The following is a 16,490-nucleotide window of genomic DNA, read 5'->3' as shown; positions in this document are numbered from 1 at the left end:
TGTCTTTTCTAAAATACCCTTGTTAATATATTAATTAGAACTACTATTATTGTAAAAATGATTTTAAGAAAAAAATAGATAAATACAAGAAATAAAGTAGATTGAAGTCTTATATTAAAAACCAAAATAAAAATCAGGCAGGCTTTTATATTAGTGACTGGAGGTAGTATACTATTATGAATCTTAAGACTAATTTTTAAAAGGGAGATTATGCTAAAGGACCACTAAATCAAGCTCTCGCACAAGCAATTTTGTTAACATAAACATAAAAAAAACTTGATTGAAAAATTTATTCTATTAAAAATATATATTCGAATAAATACATTTATAAATGTTCGTAAATATTGGGTCAATTCGATAACTTATAGCGAATTAAATAACTAAACAAGTTTGGCATTAAATATGTGGGGGAAAAAACATGAAAGAATAAGGATCTGAAATGCCTTATGATATGTCACTTATGAGCGCCACACATAGAAATATTGAGTGGCTTGGAAATATTATGGGTTTTTTTTTTTTTGGGTTCAGAAATATTATGGTTATTAATTAGCGTACGGTGTCTAAAGTTGCTGGGATAATGTAAGATAATGACATCACTAAATTAAATTTTCAACATGACACTTATTACATAGTGTTTTACATGTGGGTATTGTTTGTATGCCGCAATAACTCTGCCTATCAGTCAAGAGCATATATTTCCCTTTAAATATCAACATTAAATTTCAAATTAGAAAAATTAAACATTTAGTTTAGATTGTTCTAAACCGATTACAATTCAATCCCTAAAATTTAATTTATCAAATTTTAATCATTTAATTCGTTGGCTTTCATTTTTTTTTTTGGACTCAATTATAATTTAGTCAGATAATAGGATAAAACAATTACAACCTAAAGAACTAAGTTAAGTAAGTTAAATTTTAGAAATTGATTTATGATGAAGTTGAAAGTTTAGAAATTAAATAATTAATTTTTAAAAATTATAAAGGGTTGATTGTATGACTCCACTCCATCTCATTTGATTTCTTTCTTTTAGATTATTCAATTTTTCCTCATCTATTTATTTTTATTAATCTTCTTGATCATGCCATACAGTTCTATTATAACTAGACTGAACCAATATTCAATTGATGGGGTAAAAAGATTTATTCTGTTTTGAAAATTTGGAAATTATTTGGGCATAGAGGAATTATTAAGGTGATCATAACCACTAGTTGGAATGAGACAATTAACCTTATCACTAAATAGGAAGCACCATGCCTTCTTGCATATTTTGATAGCATCAAATATGATAATTGATTTTTAAAAAAATAAAGAATGACAAGATATATTGACAAATCTATTTATATAGGTTAATATTCCTCTGCTCTTTAATATATGACTTAATTTGAAAGTTGATGTTAATATTATATTTAAGATCTATTTCATATGTCTATCAATTTTTTTAAAATTAATCTTATTGATATTCTCTCAACAATAATTACGTAAGACAAAGGGAAAGAGATCAAGGAAGATAATTAGAGTATTTTAGAAAAATATATCATATACTTATATTAACTAATTTAACTAATATTTTTAATTTTCTCAAATTAGTTAATTAAGCCTTACATTAAAAGTTGGAAGAGTATTTCTTAAGTATAAAATAATATAGGTTAAGTTTGATGAGTCAGCCATCAACAAGTCAAGCTAAAAAAATTTCAACCAATTAAAGGTAGGCCGATTTAGCTCATCCCGTTTAATCTCACTAGGGGGGGGGGGGGGAAGTCAATTTGTCTAACCTCTAAATTGACCCGCTATTTTAAAAAAAAAATTCACCCTTTTTAGATTTTATCTTAATTTTAATGAATTAAAAGGTTAGGAGTCCTTGTTTCTGGCCTTTTTCTTGTATTTTTCCTCTTTAAGTTGTAGGCAGTTTCCATTAAAAAAAAAACCTAATTTCATATTTAATTTTTTTATCTTTTATTAATGTATTATTTTCATAGTGATCGAATAATTATATACATTATACTCCTCTGATCTTAAATGTAAGACCCTTATACACACTAGTATAAGGGTCTTACATTTAGGACCGGAGGAGTATTACATATTTAATGTTTACAAGTTTTGGGATTAATTTATTCATATAACTTTATAAAGGCATAAAAATAACTAGTATTTAGTATGTAAACATTTATAATTTAATTTAAAGATAAACTTAAGATGTAATATCAAACTCAAGGTTGATTAAGGACCATTTTAATTAAAGTTCACAAATGTGGCTAGTGGGGTGCATTAATGCATGGACTTTAATGGAATAAGATTGGCCGCGCATAGCTTGAACCGGCTTCCCTCCTCTGCACCCATCTTTTCTTTTTATCTAAATACATGTATTTTTTTTATTGAAGGTGATCCTGTTTGAGACATTAATTGTTGAGTATTAAATAGGAGTATCTCTCTTAGCTAGAATCTGAATTTTGATCTATCATGCTGTGAGGAACTAGCCTTTCCGTTAGATCCAATCATTGTTGGTAATATTTTAGGGTCGTGAATTCTTTAAAAATTGTTTTAAAATTCTGGGTACATCTGAAACAAATTATTTCAGAGTAAGGGATGTTGGGTCCCAAAAAAAAGCATCCAACCCCTATTTTTATGTAATAATTAATTTTATTATTATAAATTTTGTATGATTCTAATCTTTTAATTTGGAAGTTGCGCCTGTCTGGAGAGTGTTCAAATAGATGAAAGGCCAAACAAAGAGAAACGTATTGCGAGTAGATGGAAGATCAAAGAGAAACAAAGTTCTTCTTATGAGTGAATTGCTATAATCAGAAATCGGGAATACATAAGCGTGCAAAGCAAATAATGGAGTTGTACTTGATGAAGAAATCGATAAAATTATTAAGCCAACACTTAAAAAGTGGGAAAAAGTCTCGCATTAGAGTATATATTCTTTTTTGGTAAACTGCATTATAGTGTATATTATGCATATAAAAGTGGGAAGTTAAAATAACATACTACCTCTGGTCCTAATTATAAAAACCAGTTGACTAATTTGAGAAGATTAAGGAAGTAAGTTGAGTTAGTTATTTGTCCTAAATAAATATTTTCTTTCCTAGAATATCCTTGCTAATCAAGTGTATTGACTAAAACTATCATTGTTAGAAGAGCTACTTTGGAAAAAAAATATATAAATATGAAAAATAAAGTGGATTGGGGTCTTACATTTAGGACCAAAATAAAAATCAAACAGGGTCTTATATTAAGGACCGGAGGTAGTACTTCGTTTTGTAATTTTGTAATGCTTAGACTAAAATATAAGGTATTAAAATGGAAATTTTTTTAAAAAATGCCTCTAAAATTTCAAATTTTTAAATAAAAAATTACTACAAAAATGTGTTTTCGTTTGCTTTTTAAATATTGTCAATTGTTATTAAAGTATAATAAACAAGACTGATTTGAAATTTTGAAATTCAAATTAAAAAAATTAATGTCAAGTCATGTCAAGCTAATTTAAGTAGTAAGTGTGGAATGCAAAATAGATAGAGGTTTAGAGTTCAAACTCTCCTAATATATTAAAAAAAGGTTAATATAATTTTGGTCTCTCAAGTTTATTTTTATTTTGATTTTGGTTCATCAAATTTGAAAACATAGATTTTGATCTCTTAAATTTATTGCCGCCTAAAATATCGATATTTATAATTTAATAAAAACTTAAACTCTTTTGTCCTATTGAAGACCAAAATTATGGTTCAAAACTTGAAACAAATATTATATTAACACTATTAATATATATACACGCGCACACACAATGTCAACCACATTATCCCAATCTCCCTTAAATGAATCAACTAATCAAACTTAGAAAAGGATTTAAAGAGGCTGCTACTAAAAGCTTAAAATCACAAATAGGCTTAAACCCGTAACTTCACAAAAAGAATTATAACCCACTGACACTCTTCTTTGCAAAAGAGAGTGGGTGGGAGTTTCTTTGTTCTTGCCTTCTTGGTCATACGCATGTGGTGCTTCTGAAGCTGTTCAAATTTGAATCTTTTAAATGTCTTTTTGTTTTTTTTTTGGGGAAGAGTTAAAAAGAAATAACTCCAAATAACTCTCTTCATCAGCTGAATTGGAAGCGGACCCTTAAAGCTGAGCAGGGTTGATAAGATATTTATTAAATTACAGAGAGAAAAAGACAGGAGAAGTTGGTGAGCCATTAAGCTCCAAGAAAGACTGAAATTTCCCATGAAGATAATAATCTCAGAGAACTCTTCAGACTCAGATCAGTCCCTGAAAATTGTGGCATAACAGTCAGCCTCTCAACTCGTGAACTTCTTCATTGGACAAACCAACTGCACCAAAAGCTATCACTATTCACTATAGCATCCCACAGCATCTCCGTGATAACCTACAAGTATAGACCCTTCCTTATTTTCCAGTCATATTTATGTGAATCCTTGCATTGCAAAACAAAAGCAAACCAGGAATCATCACTTTCGTTCATTTCAAAGTGTATACAGAATCGATATATCCAGTAGCTCTGATACTATCTCCCGTCTTAAATATATAAGAGTTAATTGGTAGTCCTAAATATAAGACCCCAAATAATTGTCTCCTAACTTTATAATGTGTTTTCAAAAATATCCTTGTTGATTGTAAAGTATTTCCACCTGAGTGTAGTTTCAATGTACATAATTGGATAAGATTGATTTACGGAAGTTAACACACATTATTACAAATAACTAACTTCACTAATTTTCTTCATCTCTCTAAATTAGTTATCTAACTTTTATATTAAGAATCAGAAGTAGTACTACTGAATCAAATTCAAACATCATCAACTCCAATTAGAAATAGGTTTCACAATATGATTTTTTTTTAATTAACGGGATTTGAAGAAGAAAAATTGAGTCTCTTTCATTTGACCTAACCTTTAATATTAAGTTGTACTATTTACTATTCTATTCCTATTTGTAAGTTATTCATAGGAAAAGAAAAGTTTTTTTTTTAAATATAAGTCACTCATAGAGTAATTAATGGCATTTTTTTAATTTTTCCCCCATTGAATATAATTTAAAAAAATAGGTGAAGGAAAATTACAATATTTTTTCCAACACCTTTCTTTAATAAAGACAAGTGTGAAAAATTTAATTAATTGAATGCATTTCTTAATATGCCACAATAGGCTACAATAGTAATAGAATGGTATACTTTATGAATAGGACGGTACGTCTTAGTTTTCATGTTTTATATTGACACTATGATGGGAATCCTCTCCAATCTTCTTCTCTTGCTTGAAATATAGTCTATCGGTTGAATTAGGAGGGAAAAGGACTTGATGCAACCACTAATATGTATATTGTACCATACAATTTTGACTCAAAAAAAAAAATTGTACCATACAATTGTTAGACTCAAGCTCTCTCTCTCCTTACCATCAGATCAAGACAAGAGACCATATTTCAAATAGGAGAAGATAAGTGAACTGCTAGTTGTCCTCAGTGCAACACCACCTATCATGTTTGGATGAGGTCTCGAATTTAAGTTAAATACTGATATATTTGTGCGCTATTATATTAAATAAAAAAGAAGAAGAAGATAATAATGCTTTTTTTTTTCAATCAGAAAAATTGTGTTTCCTGTGTGAAATTCCTGTGCTATATATTCATTCACATCTATGGCGAAAGAGATGGCAACAAATGCTCACAACCACCTCACATAATATGCCATGATGAAGCAACTACCTCCTGTTATGACCATTCCATGCATGGCTCTCTTCTATTTATATCCTATCTAACTTCTCTTTTTTTATCTCAACCCTTCACTTCTCTTCACATCACATACTCTCACCTTCACCATCATTATGCTTCCCATCTCAATGGCCTCAGAAAATAATCATTTTCACATCTTTCAATGGCGTTTCATTGACATAAATCACTCAGACTTGCACTCATATAGCCATGCCTTCTTCCTCCTACTTTTCTTCTTCTCCGTTATCATTTTGCTCGTCACATTGTTCCTTCTCGCCCACTTGTGTCGCCGGCACTACCTTGTTGTGGCCTCTCCCGCACCGCCTGCTGCTAAACTTCAGTGGGGTAAGTTTGAGATGGAAGCAGTGGAGAATAAGAGTGTGGGAGACCTAAATGTAGAATGCTGCATATGTCTGAATGTGTTAAAGGAAGGTGGGAAGGTGAAGGTTTTGCCAGAATGTGAGCATGCTTATCATTCAGAGTGTGTAGAAATGTGGTTAAGTGCAAACCCTAGTTGTCCTCTTTGCAGGGCTTCACTTGATAAATTTATGAGTAGAAATGCTATCAATAATAACACTGTATGAAGGTTTCCTTTCTGTGTTTTCTGCCATTGACTTCGATAGCTTTCTTTTTCAAGTTCAGACACAGAGAGAGAGAGAGAGGTTTTGTTATCTGCAAAATATATATACTCTTACTCTTGTCTTGCGCAGTTGTAACTGATACTGCAACTGCACTGTGAAAGGTGAAGCAAATGGGGTTTGACTGTAAATAAAACGATGGAATATATTTGTCACCAGTAACCTTTTTGCGCAATTTTTTATGGGGTTAGTTTTCAACATAGAAGAGAAACAACTACTTCTCTTGAATGCATATTGTAGGGAGTAGAATAATTCTTTTTAAAAAAAAACTCCATGGCTATGAGATCACTAGATTGTTGGGGGGGGGGGGAGTTAATTCTTTTTGATCAATTAAAGTTGTAACAGAAACAATAGCCAGTTTAAGGAAATTGTATACTCAAAATTTGTGTCAAGTGTCATTTTCATTCATACGGCAAGTGACACGCATCCCTTTTGGTGGGGATAAGAGGAAGAACCTCGTTCACAAAAATGGAAATGTACTGTATTATCATTATTTAACAATAATTATCTATCCCTTTTTATAAAAAGAACAAAAGAGACATTGTTTTAATTAAATTTTTCCAATTTTGTTGTATCTACTAAAAAGAACAATATCTACTAAATTCCCAACCTTTGTATATAAATTAAATCTAATTGGAAAGGTCTCCCTTTTGTGCTTAAGAGAATTTAGTATTTACTGTAAGCAAAAAAAAGAAAAGAAAAGAAAAGAAAAGAAAAATAATTATAGTGTCTAAAGAAAGAATTTTTTTAAAAAAACTAGTAAGTCAAAAATTTAAAAAAAAATTGCAACAATATCTAATAACTAGTTTATAATCTTGCTACTAAGCTTTTATTTAAATAAAGAAGTTATAATTTTAAATATTTCGATAATAGCTTCTTTAAAACTTGATACTTATTTTCTTAAAATCTGATGAAGGTTTGATAATAACTTTTATCTTTTAAAATATTTGTCATTTTTAAAATCTTGCCTAACTTTTACTTGTACAAGATGCAATGAGAATTTTAAACAGGGCTTTTTTTGGGGGAGGGGGGCTTTGCAAAAATAAGAATAAAGAAAACTACTTCGGGGACAAAAGTTAAAATTGGACTACTCATTTGGTCCTATTTATAAGGCATAATGAGAAAAAAATTTTATCCTATTTATAGGTCACTTCGTTAAATTTTTATCATGAATGTATTATGTTATCCTTCAGTTATTATAGTGTATATAGTTATTTTTTTGAAAGGTGTATATATTAAATATGGAAGAGTTAATGCAATTTAATGTTTTTCTTTATTTGTGTGAAACATGTTAGAAGTATTTTATAAATAGAACCAGAAAGTATACTTGAGGCACAAAGAAATAATTTGTTGTAAAAAAAAAAATTAAATGTGGTTGGTAGTAGGCAAGAGGAATTGCACGAGTTTGAAACACAGATGCAGCCTTGCGTTTTTCTTGCCTTTATTTCCCACCATTTTTGTCAGAGAAGCTTAGCTGCTTTGAATACATTTATTGCCACTTGCCGGTTGCATCATTGCCCATGCTTCTGATCTCAATCCCAAAACCGTGTTACTTGTTCCTAGCCGAAAAAAGGACATGGATATGATCTCAGAAATATCTAATCTTCCAAACAAATTATCAATATCTATGGAAGCTTCTTTGAAAAGTGTCTTGTGCGCCAAGAATCTGTTTAATTATTCATCTCCTTTTATCGCTATTCTCGTCACAGATAAACCTCATGCAGTCAAGTATTTCTCTTTAGCTTTTCCAATTATCTGATTATTATTGGATATTATCGTTCCTAAGATCGCATTATGCAACATTATATACTTCATTTACTTTCTAATCCTCCAAAAATTTTCTTTTCCGAAAGTTTCAATATCCCCAGCATTACAAGGGCGGGTTATTCTGGTATTAAAAAGCAGGAGTTACCAAAGTCAAAACAGATAAGAGAATGATGATGGTTATTTAGAATAATGTCTGGTTCTGCAAATATCAATTTTTGCAACAAATGGAGTCAGGAGAATGAAAAATTTATGTATAAGCGGATCATGTCACCAAGAGAACTGCTCATCTGCTCATTTCAGTCCATTAGTTTGTATCGTTTCTCTTGGACACCTGAAACTCCCATTTGTATCTCTATTATTGTATGAAGGGGTACCTGCAATGAGCAAATCTCACATTAGATACGATAGTAGCCTCATGATTCACAAGAAGTAAGATGACAAATAAATATTTTTAACAAGTCACCATGAAAAATTGATATTTTAAAAATAGTTTCTCATGTTTTTGTAGATAATTTGATGTCAAAATCCTAAGATACTCCAAGCTTTGTCCAAATATGAAGTCGTGAGTTTCAAAATTTTTAACATCCTTATGTCATGATACATGAGTAGGGCGATATTACGAATTTCCGTTCCATTTATATAATCACAGACAACTATATACTTCATTTTCTCTATTTATATGTTCTCTACCAATTCAGAACTATGCATCAACCCTCTTTTATTTCTCAATTTAAAAACGATTGCATGCAATAAAACGGGACAGAGTATCTCATATAAGCACTCTCCAAATGAGAACAAAGATAAGTTACAAATGAACTTTATGTAAATCCACTAGTTACCTCTATGTGTGGGATTTCTTTCAAAGGCCTGTCAGCAAAGTAAGCATATAATGCCCTCAAGACTGCCTGCAATGAGACAGCCAACAGAGAACATTAAAAGTATTACAACCAGTCAAACATTGAGACCATGTCTTAAGAGGCAAATTTAATATGATGCACAACCTGGTGAGATATTACAACAACAGGTGCACGTTGTCTCTCAAGCTCAATAATCACAGGCTCTAACCTGCATTACAAGTAGAACTGATAAGAGTCACATCAAACAGGTAGAAATTTGGATCTGAGTTAACATGAAAAGTACAATACTGACCTTTGAATAACATCCAAATAAGATTCTCCACGAGGATATCGATACCTAAGCTTGTCTTTCTTGCGAGATCTGCAATTGGAACGTGAAATTGTTTAATAAATTTTGAAGATCATTGTGCTCCCTTAACAAGTCCCTACCCTGTGCTTCTGCTGATTTATCAGTCACATCCAACTTAAAAAGCGAGCATGTGCGCTTGTCTAAGGAAGGGATAGAAAGTTTACAAATCAATGACATACTCATACTCCTCTGGCATGTTCTTCTTGATCTCTTCATATGTCATCCCGTCACATGCCCCAGCATTTATCTCATCAAGAGCACGCCATTGTATCTAACAAATATAAGGATAGTAAGCTCCGGAACACCATTGATGCATAATTTTGTCCACCTATCTGCTGATAGTAACTGATGACTGCATGCAACCATAAATATAGGTCAATAAGGACGACACTAACCTTGGGAAATCCACCAATTGGGCTTGCTGTCAGAATTGTTCGTTGCAATGTGCTAGTCCATATCTGGATCATCAGTTAAAAAAAAAAAAAAAAGTCACTCACCATGCTATACATGTGCAACTTGTTTTCCATGCACGCCACAAAGAGTCCCAAATTACAGTCACCATTCAACACAAGTAGCAAGTGGTAGAGTCATCCTCATTATTTACAATACACACTAATTCCAATAGGCATAAATGATACAATGTGCAATTCTCGCCACAAGCTATAGAACATTCCGAGTATATAACTCATGTTCAAACCTCCAATAATCCCCCTCAAGCTTAATTAGATGAAATGCTGGCATATGATCCATAGTCCATTGGAGGCAACCATTACTTCATCAAACCCAATCAAACCATTACAAATATGGATTCAATGGGTGCAGTCAAATTGTTTTTTTCTTCAATAAATAAATTATTAAGAACGAGAAATGTATACTTATTAGCTCCACAATGAATAATAAAAGACCAACATTTGCTTATATGTCCGGTTCATTCTCATTTCATAGACATTGCTCTGAATTTGTTTCTCTATTTTTCTATTGTTTCCCCCAGAAAATCTCCCACTATAATAAGGTATATAGTTGTCACAAGTGACACCAGTCTTATCTATGTAGATGGGCTTTCTTGTAAAAACTAAATACATGCTGTAGCAGCATTATTCACATTCACTATAGATGCATAAACGGGCAAAGTATGTTTAATTATTTTTGGCTACAATGGTTTTTGCGACTCAAAACCTTTTCAGTAAAATACTTGGTTTTGTATTTTTGGTTTTAAATAAAATAAGGCTAGCTAGGAGTTGCACTATTAAGAATGTAAGAATGATTTTGAAAGAAATAGCATCATCTCCTGCAATCACTATATCATTACCATTAATAATTGAAAACTTAGGAGAAGGAACAAGGTCATGGTGAATTTTGTTATAGACAAATGCTAGAAAATTCAAGGGTTTTTGGTTGTCAAATTGAAGAGGGATTGAATTAAAAGTTTTCTAATTAAAATTGTCAAATTTGCTGCTGGATGGTTCCTGTTTTTCCAGCTTCTTACTCTACTTCTTTCAGTTAGTGCACATTCAAACTGAGGAATGATGCTAGCCCAAGTGCAACATAAATTTCATATGCAATATTGGCAGAAAAAGGAAAAGCACTAGATCCTTTCAAGTATGAACTTAATAGCATTGGCTTCAAAGGGCATGCGCGGGGACACTGAATCCAAGAAAGAAAAGCTTACAGAAGCAGCCCGTTCTGATTTGAGTCGCTTTCCTACAAAGTTGGCAAGCTTCTTTGCGTACAGTTGTCCAGTCTCACTGTTTTAACAAAATGCAGCTTCTTCTAGTTAACAGTTATAAACTTGAAAGCACTTTTCTTCCTAAGAAACAGATGTAAGATAATTAAGGAAACATCACTTTAAAGATAAAGGAACTGCTGCTAATAAAAAATAAAGAAGATAAAGGATCTACAACTATTTCACCATCTCCATCTTTCCCTTGCAAGACAAGCTTCTATTTTAACTTCTGAATGAAGCCTTGCTTTAAGGGGAGCTGCTTGTTCTTTTTCCTTTTCTTTTCAATAAATGACCGAATCAATGAAATCAATGGTGCAGTAAAAGAACGGCCCAAAAAGAATGAGAGCGGAAAAATAGCTTTGAAGATTCAACACAAGGGAACTTTGTTTATGGGATTTGTCAATAGAGACGAGTGAAATCTCGCTGGGATCGCAACTTTACTTATCCAGGTCCTATGAATGTCTATTAATCATCATAAATTAGGTCAGTACGAAGGTAGTATGTCCCCAGACCACTAGTAATTGTTTAGACAACCATACAAGTATGCCTCTTCTCAAACCTCCCTCCTAAACTCCAACACAGTTGTCTCAAACGCATGGACATTGATCAGACTTTCACGCACTAAGCTTGGTCCTATTTTATGGTGCTCTAGTTCATCCGTTGTCCATTTGCATTAAGGAACATGCAATGGTTAACTCCGTAGCTTCCATATTTGGTATTTGAAAATCTACCTTGTCAGGCTCTCCAACTCTAACCAGACTAACAGGTCCAACCTAACTGTAGTGGCCCCGGTTGAAGGTTCAGTAATTTCAGGGGTTTTTCTCTATCAGATTTAGCAAGAAACGTGAGGATTATTTTTAGTGAATGTAAATATTTCTCTTTTCAGAGGTTTTTTCAGTTGCGGGATGATTCCTGGACCTCCTTTCTTGTATTTTTCCTCTACCTCTATAAAATAAAAAAATACAGAAGTAACCCATATTGCAAGCAAGTCCTGTGATATTTGACTCGTAAATAATGAATGATAGCCGTTAGGGTAGTTAAGCCAATACAAAGAATAGTTAGTTAAATATAGCCGTTAACCCTAATCTATAAATAAGGGTAGCTATCAATTACGATGACTTGTGTTAATACTCTGAATAACAGTGCATTTTTCTCTCTCTCGTTTTTTTCTTTCCTTCTCTCTCCTACTCCTCTCTCTCTCTCTCATCTTTCTCCCACAGCCCTCTACCATCCTGACTTGCACACATGAACCCCTACCGTTTAATCCCATCTAAATCAAAAGCATCCACTCTAGCACTTGCTCCTTTGCGTTATCATTTTATCATTCTATAGTTTGTCTTTTTTCCAAAGAAATAGGTGTTTAAACTTCCAAATGGAAGGTCTTTTTTGAATGTATTATAGCTCTCAAACTATTTAACTATTTCGTACCAAGCGCAGTAGATAAATAGCTTGCTGCAAATAATTAAGCTCTCTTTCTTCGGAACTTAGTCCACAAGTGAAAATAAGCAATACTAACCCTGTTTGGAGTTCTTGCAAAGCCGTCAAGTAAAAGAGAGGACATGAGCAGTCAATATTAAGGGAAGGGATGAGAAAACAACAATTTGACGGCATAGCATTCAATAATTTGACTCCACCTTCGAGAATAACCAGTAATGAAACAAAACTGGCAACTAGGTTTTCAAAATCCATTCATACTACTTCCTTTCTAAAAGCTTTTACAAAGACAGAATGGTACTGGACACGTCAAGCAAATACCTCACTGCAGTATCTCCACCAATTCTTCCTCTTACATTGTCCTGACTTTCTCCATGCCTAGTAAGTAATATGGGGCGTGGTGTGAGGTGGGTATTAACCTGCAATAGACGAACGAAGGTTCACAGTAAGAGGTGAGCATGGTTCATAAATAAAAAGTTAAACTGAATTTTTACTCCGAAAGTATTACTGGAAAAGCTATGGGCACCCTAAAGAAAATTGCAGAGCAATGCAGCACATAATCTTTCAAAACTAGTGCAATGTAGCCCTTTTTTAGTAGTCAACATTGAGTCCCAATGTTAACCTCAAGGTTGGCTGTTAAAAAAGGCAACATTACACCAGTTTTGAAAAATTATGTGCTGCATTGCTTCACAATTTTTCTATGGTGCCCATAGCTTCTTTGAAAATATTTTTAGGGCAAAATTATACTTTAACCCTTGAATAAATGTCAAGTTATCGAGCACAGCTTCACAAGTTGTTAAAAAACCTATATTATCCATCATAGATATTAAGGATAATAAGAAATTTCATTTATTAGTTTTATGGGGGTTTATTAAGATAAGGGTGGACAAAATAATCTTCTAACGTTTCAAATATTTCTGACTAATGAAAATCCAACATTTCCACCTCACCCCAATAGAAATGAAAATAAGGGGTTCTGTAGCTGTTGCTTACATTCCTTGACATGTTGTTTCCTTATAAGATTCTACAAAACATTTCTGCTATTTTCTAGGAATTAAAAAAGGTTCACAAACCAAACACCCATAGATGATATTCAAACACATTCTTGAAAGAACTTACCAAGAAGAAAACAATCCGACCAGGAAGGTAGCCACTGATATTGTTCACCTACATCAAAAGAGAGAAATTATAACAAATTGTCTTGATGTGTGGAGCAGAGCTCAAGTTGAAGCCCCTAAATTCATTTCTTCATTCTACTATTACATTCCAGTTATTTAAGTACAGCCTCCATATGAACACAAATGTTTACCGGCAAATTGTGGTACAGGATGACCTGACAATCAGCAATATAAAAGGGCTACGTTCAACGCATATGATTCAAAACAGAAAGAAAAATTAATCTTACTTGTATATGCCCACCATGCCCACTGACCATATCAATCATTTTAATGTAAGATCCTTCTTCTACAGGTTCATAAACCTGACGATGAAAAATCTAAATTATATGAGGAAAAGTTCTCTAAGAATTAATAAAAGTGCATTCAAAAGACTTGCCTTCTCATAATTGGCCAGACGGTTTTAAAGTCTTCTATCCCTGCTTCGAAATCTGTCCTGCAAAAGTACATTAATTAGGTGTAATTTCATGGCAATCAAGACGAAGATATCACTGTTTTTAAGAGAAATTTTACTCTTCTGCATAGTCAGGACTTTGCTGAATTTTAAGACGTATATTTCTTTCTATTATGTTTACATCATTGCATATTGTTTCCAGAAATATAATCTACAAGAAAAACGCAAAGATGCATCAGAAGAGATCAAGATTATCTGTATAAATTTCATATGATAATTCTTAACAAAGTCCATTTGTGACTGCAGTACCTTGCATCTTCCTTCAGCCAATTTCATCAGCATGTTTCTTCTCTTCTTGGTACTGTTTGTCGCATCAAATATCCCTACCTAAAATAAAATCAAAAGTGATGGAGAGAACAGGAAAGAAGTAATAGTAGAAAAAGTCAAAAGAATAGCTTACCTGGCCACCTTCTTGCATCCAAGATATCATATCTTCAAATGCCAAAGCTGCTACCTGGTAGCACATATACATAAAAACTATGCACAGGGAAAGGACGTGGTACAATGCAATCGCAAAAGAAAAAAAGGGACATGGTACAATGCCAGAATCATCCATGCCAAAGCAAATGCTTGAAGCAAGTTTGAGCAGGGTAACATAGCCTTAATAAGAATACGTTATACTTGATGCCCATCAACATGAATTTTCCATTAGGATTTTGTATTCTACTTTTTACAATCCGGAAATTTTTGCCATTCATCAAAAAGCAAGAGATGTTAAAAAAAATCATAAACAATCATAGAAGCACTAACATGATGTTTTAAAAAAAAAAAAAAAATCATGGACCATGACCATTCCAAGTTCAACTGTAACTAATAAATTAAGATCTAAATATATGGAAGTTATCCATTATATTCTGCATTGAATTTGATCTCAAAGCAACAAACTACTGGGCAAAAGTTACCTCATTGCGGGCCTCCATGCCTTCAGGATTGTCAGCTCGAAAAAAGTCAGCAGACTGCAACGAAGCATATGACATGCATTAAGAATTGCTCGTGAAAGCATGAATGACAAGTTAAATTGTATGGTTATAATAATTAAGTTACTCAGAAAGGAAAACGGATGATCTACCATTCACAATAGCACTAAAGAGCAACATTGGAAATTTTATGCTCCACCAAATTACAATAGATCATGTGAAAAAATTAGTCAAATAACAGATATAACTTAGAGCTTTTATGACCTTTTAGATCAAATGATTTTGACATAGCAAGAGCTTCTTTAATTAACTTAGAGGTTTAGTGTTCAGTCTTTGCCCATTCCCATGTCATTGTAAGTTCTTTCAATTTATTAATTAATCAATGGCAAACATATCTATAAGAACGCATAAAGAATTACTTCAGAAGATGAAATTTCAATTATAAGTAACCAAATCAAATTTTATGCAAATTGAGTTTACCTGATTAGTTCCATGCTTAAGGCGGCGATACTGTAACAATCAAATAGAAATGTGTGTCACTCTCATATCTGAGATATTTTGACATAGCAAAAGACTACCGAGTACAAAGAAGAGTCATGTCAAAGATGTCAGCAACCTTCCCAACATTGAAATGCTTGGTATCATGACCTAACCAACGAAGGTATCTTGTAAGTTTTGCTGCAGTAAAAGTTTTACCTCGAGCTGGCAAACCCACCTAAAGTAAAAGCAACGAGTTAGAACTATTCATTGTATTTTTTATACAAAAATTATTAAATACTTAGGGAGATGCGAAAGAGGAGAACAAGAAATCTTCGAAAAGGAACTGCCTAAAAGGAAGACTAGCAGTCCAATCCCATTGTAAACTAGAGAAAGCTGAATCTCAAGTTAGAATTGTTCAATGTCACATGTATTAATTTGATGAACTACAAAAGGAAAATATAATTTTTTTTTTTGAGTCATTTTCAAACTCCAAGATACCCATAAAACTCTAACTTAAAGGGGGAAGCAAGATAGATGAAGAATCACTAAAACTTATTAAAATTCATGATAACCAGTCATGCTAGTAAGTACCAGGATAATTGCTAAATGTCTATCCTCCTTGGGACCCAGCATCTGGTCAGCCACAGCTGCAGCTGCAACAGCTCCAGCAGCTGCTGGCATTGAATTCTATCATTGAAAAGAAAGCATACAGAAGCAATCAGTTGGGCACAAGTTGAGACTACAAAATCTTGTTCTCTACCATTCAATTTGAGGACAGAAAGTTAAAAACAAACAGAAAAAATCATTCATACAAACCTTGGTATCAGTTTCCAGATTAATATTAGTTGTAAAAGTTGTAGAGCTGGATTTTACAAGTCTAGGGGACCCAACACCCCTATCAACAAAATATCCCTCTGACTATCTTGCTTTTGTAGTGATGTATATGTGCCCACTGACTTGGATTCAACCGGTC

At 32.7% G+C, this 16,490-nt stretch overlaps 2 protein-coding genes across 2 annotated transcripts; one reads left to right on the top strand and one right to left on the bottom strand.

Annotated features, from left to right (window-relative positions):
* The first annotated feature begins 5,851 nt into the window (after positions 1 to 5,851).
* On the top strand, positions 5,852 to 6,307 carry LOC114713189 (RING-H2 finger protein ATL66-like). The gene has a single exon (XM_028897780.1). The coding sequence runs from the start codon at positions 5,852 to 5,854 to the stop codon at positions 6,305 to 6,307; it is 456 nt and encodes a 151-aa protein (XP_028753613.1).
* Positions 6,308 to 7,688: 1,381 nt separating this feature from the next.
* On the bottom strand, positions 7,689 to 16,479 carry LOC114713149 (6-phosphofructo-2-kinase/fructose-2,6-bisphosphatase-like; the record flags this gene model as incomplete). The annotated part of the gene is given in 22 exon segments (XM_028897740.1): positions 7,689 to 7,920; positions 8,400 to 8,502; positions 8,968 to 9,033; positions 9,130 to 9,193; positions 9,278 to 9,346; positions 9,514 to 9,605; positions 9,730 to 9,792; positions 11,004 to 11,079; positions 12,813 to 12,910; positions 13,611 to 13,658; positions 13,897 to 13,971; positions 14,046 to 14,068; positions 14,071 to 14,102; positions 14,180 to 14,271; positions 14,370 to 14,447; positions 14,521 to 14,574; positions 15,023 to 15,076; positions 15,518 to 15,547; positions 15,654 to 15,752; positions 16,109 to 16,204; positions 16,334 to 16,431; positions 16,434 to 16,479. Coding segments are annotated over 21 exon segments (1,431 nt in total), but the record flags the coding sequence as incomplete, so codon positions are not given.
* Between the last annotated feature and the right edge of the window lie 11 nt (positions 16,480 to 16,490).

The sequence above is a fragment of the Neltuma alba genome, unplaced genomic scaffold (assembly GCF_004799145.2).
Source record: "Neltuma alba isolate B1F8T4 unplaced genomic scaffold, ASM479914v2 tig00001876_pilon, whole genome shotgun sequence".
NCBI classification, from domain to species: Eukaryota; Viridiplantae; Streptophyta; class Magnoliopsida; order Fabales; family Fabaceae; genus Neltuma; species Neltuma alba.
This window is presented reverse-complemented; position numbering and strand designations above follow the sequence as displayed.